Below are 3936 nucleotides of genomic sequence, written 5' to 3' on the forward strand. Positions count from 1 at the left end.
GTGAAAATCTGCTTGATAAGTTGGGAAAGAACTCCTTAGGCGATGTCCTATAGTTCCATTAGAATCCTAAGGAAACAGTGTGAGAGAACCCAAATGCAAGTATTTTTTTTGGCAAGAATCAAAAGTTCTCTTCTCATTTAACATAAGGCCTATATATAGGTTAAAGCTTACAAGAAAACAAAAGAGAAAATAAAATATCTTCTAAAATAAATGAAAACTACATCAAGTTGGCATGCATGCCATTATTAAACCATAATAAAAATACAAAATATCCAGTCATAATAATTTGACTCCTTTATCCTTGGGCTTGGAATAAGTTGATAAATCCTTGTGGCTCTTTCTCCTTAGTTCCCCATGAATTGGCTTGAGTCCAAGCCTCCTGAAATAATCCATTAAGAGCTTCTTTCACCCTCGTTTTACGGCATCTAGTAATTGGCCCACATGGAACTTGAATTAAATCTTCACTTGAAGTCGTGCCATTGCCATCCATGCTATCATTTGCATCATTCCCCTCCTCCTAAAAAGGATTTGTCCTCAAATCAGTGTCTATATCAAAAGAACATAAATCAGTAACATTGAAAGTGACTCTCACATTATACTTACCTGGTAGATCCAGCTTGTAAGCATTGTTGTTGATACACTCAACTACTTGGAAAGGACCATCTCCTCTTGGAAGTAGTTTGGAATGCCTTTGTTCTGGAAATCTTTCCTTTCTCAAGTGTAACCAAACCCAATCTTCAGGTTCAAAGATCATTTTGTGTCGCCCCTTGTTGGCATGTTTTTCATATTGCTTTGTTCTTTTTTCAATATTCAGTTGTGCCTTCTCATGTATCTGCTTTACAAACTCAACCTTTTTGTTACCATCCAAGTTAACATGCTCAGAAATAGGTAATGGAATTAAATCAAATGGCGTTAAAAGATTAAAACCATAAATAATTTCAAAAAGTGAAAATTTAGTAGTAGAATGAACAGCCCTATTATCAACAAACTCAACATGTGGTAAACAATCTTCCCATATTTTGATATTTTTCCTTATGATTGCCCTTAACAAATTAGACAAAGTCCTATTTACTTTAGAACAAATTAGACAAAGTCCTATTTACTACTTCAGTTTGACCATCGGTTTGTGGGTGACAAGTTGTAAAAAACAATAATTTGGTTCCTAACTTACACCAAGGTCTTCCAAAAGTAATTAAAAAACTTAGGATCTCTATCAGAAACAATTGTTTTAGGCATACCATGTAATCTTATGATCTCCTTAAAGAACAAATCTGCAATATTAGAAGCATCATCAGTTTTGTGACATGGAATAAAATTTGCCATTATGGAAAATCGATCCACCACCACAAAAATTGAATCTATACCACGTTTAGTCCTAGGCAAACCTAGCACAAAGTCCATAGAAATATCAATCCAAGGTGCATTAGGAATTGGTAAAGAAGTATACAAATCGTGGGGTTGCACTCGAGATTTAGCTTGTCGACATGTGACACACCTACCACAAATCCTCTCAACATCCCGCCTTATGTGTGGCCAATAGAAGTGTTCCTACAAAACAAATAAAGTCTTTGCAACTTCAAAATGTTCCATTAATCCCCCTCCATGAGATTCCTGTACAAGCAATTCTCGCAAAGAACTTTTAGGCACACATAACTTATTTTCTCAAAATAGAAACCCATCATGTTTAAAGAATTTACCGCAAGCAGTTTTATCACAAGCTCGATATTCATTACGAAAATCAACATCATCATAGTATAAATCTTTAATATGTTCAAAACCAAGTAACTTTGCATCAAGAGTAGAAAGTAATGCATACCTTCGAGAAAGAGCATCAGCAACCACATTTTCCTTAACTTGCTTGTATCAAATGACATAAGGAAATGTCTTAATGAACTCCACCCAACAAGCATGCCTTTTGTTTAGCTTGTGTTGACCTTTCAAGTGCTTCAAAGACTCTCATGATAAACTCCTTATGCCAAAGGTAGTGCTGCCAAGTTTCCAAGGCCCTAACCAATGCATACATCTCCTTGTCATAAGTTGGACAGTTTAAGGTGTTCCCACTCAACTTTTTGCTGAAATAAGAAATTGGTCTTCGCTCCTGCATAAGAACAGCACCTATGCCAATACCTGAAGCATCGTATTCAATTTCAAATGTCATAGAAAAATCAGGTAAACTCAAAATAGGGCATGGGTATGTTTTTCCTTGATCATTTGAAATGCTTTTTCCTGCGCTTCTCCCCACTTGAACCCAATGTTCTTTTTGATTAATTCGGTGATTGGTGCAGCTATGCTAATAAATTCTTTCACAAACCTCGGTATAAACTAGCAAGTCCATGAAAACTATGAATATTGCTTATACTAGTGGGACTAGGACACTCATGCATAGCACACACCTTTTCTTCATCAACTTGTATACCCTGCGCAATCACAACAAATCCTAAGAAATAAAGTTTATTGGTACAAAAGGTACACTTTTCCAAGTTACTAAATAAATTTTCTTTTCTCAAAACATTTAAAACAAGTTTTAAATGTTCAACATGATCCTTCATGTTTTTGCTATAGATCAGAATATCATCAAAATAGACCACAACAAAATTTTAAATAAAAGCTCGCAAAACATGGTTCATTAGTCTCATGAAAGTACTAGGTGCATTAGTTAAACCAAAAGGCATAACTAACCATTCATACAAACCATATTTTGTCTTAAAAGCAGTTTTCCACTCATCGCCTTTTTTCATCCTAATCTGATGATATCCACTTTTTAAAATCAATCTTAGAAAACACACAATATCCATGTAACTCATCTAATATATCATCTAAGCGAGGAATAGGGTGTCTATATTTTATCGTAATACTATTGATGGCTCAATAATCCACGCACATTCTCTAAGACCCATCCATCTTAGGAACTAGAATTATCGAAACAACGCATGGACTCATGCTCTCTCTCACATACCCCTTCTCTATTAGTTCCCCAACCTGCCTTTGTAACTTTTTTGTCTCCTCGGGATTGCTTCTATAAGCTGGATGGTTTGGAATGGTGGCTTCTGGTATAAAATCAATTTGATGCTCAATCCCTCGAATGGGTGGTAAACCATGTAGAATACCCTCAGGAAAGACATCTTGAAACTCTTGCAAAAGAGAAACAACAAAGTATTTAGGCAAAGTATTGTCACATTCATTAGTGTTTAAGAATGCCTCTTTATAAAGAAGTAAAACTATTGTTTGGTTTAAAAATAATGCTCTCTTGATCTCACTTGCCTTTGCATAAAAATTCTTTTGTTTTCTTTCTTCTTTTCTCTTCATTGCTGCTTGTTCCATTTCTTCCTTTTTCTCATTCGGGTCAGCCTCTTTATGTTGATCACTCCTTTTCATTTCACAATAATCATTTTGCAATCTCACTTGATCCTCGTAGAACTCCTTTGGTGTCATTGGCAAAAGAGTGATAATTCTATCATTTACTTCAAATGAGTATTTACTAGTGAAACCATCATGTTTAACTCGTCGGTCAAATTGCCAGGGTTTGCCTAGTAACAAATGGCCAGCTTGCATTGGTACTACATCACACAAGACTTCATCTTTGTATTTTCCAATGAGAAACGAGACCAAAACCTGCTTGGCTTGATGGTTAGCAGTCCTAATTTTTCAACCAAAATAGTGCTAGCAGCATTATTATAACTTCCTCCATCAATGATCATACTACATACCTTGTTTTGTACATGGCCCCTAATATGAAAAATGTTTTCTCTTTGAATTCCCTCATCAACCTTGGTCTGCATACTTAAAGCCCTTCTTGTGACTAACAATTCTCCTGTGACCGCATATCCTGCACATTCAATGTCCTTTATTGGTGGTATATAGTCAATTTCTAATTCTCCATCAGTCTCAAACTCTCCATTGTCTCTTATCACCATGATTCTTTTGTTAGGACATTGG

The 3936-nt window shown here is 35.5% G+C and overlaps 1 protein-coding gene across 1 annotated transcript in view; it reads right to left on the reverse strand.

Moving 5' to 3' along the window:
* Window positions 1–310: 310 nt before the first annotated feature.
* The window catches only part of LOC110035985, a 5973-nt gene continuing 2347 nt past the window's right edge, over window positions 311–3936 (reverse strand). The window contains exons 2-3 of the mRNA XM_020740324.1: window positions 604–832; window positions 311–517 (exon numbers count right to left, since the gene is read on the reverse strand). Of these exons, the coding sequence (XP_020595983.1) occupies window positions 504–517; window positions 604–832 (243 nt within the window). The 3' untranslated portion in view covers window positions 311–503. The remainder of the gene's footprint in view (window positions 518–603; window positions 833–3936) is intronic.

This window comes from Phalaenopsis equestris, unplaced genomic scaffold, assembly GCF_001263595.1.
Source record: "Phalaenopsis equestris unplaced genomic scaffold, ASM126359v1 Scaffold201194, whole genome shotgun sequence".
Lineage (NCBI taxonomy): Eukaryota > Viridiplantae > Streptophyta > Magnoliopsida > Asparagales > Orchidaceae > Phalaenopsis > Phalaenopsis equestris.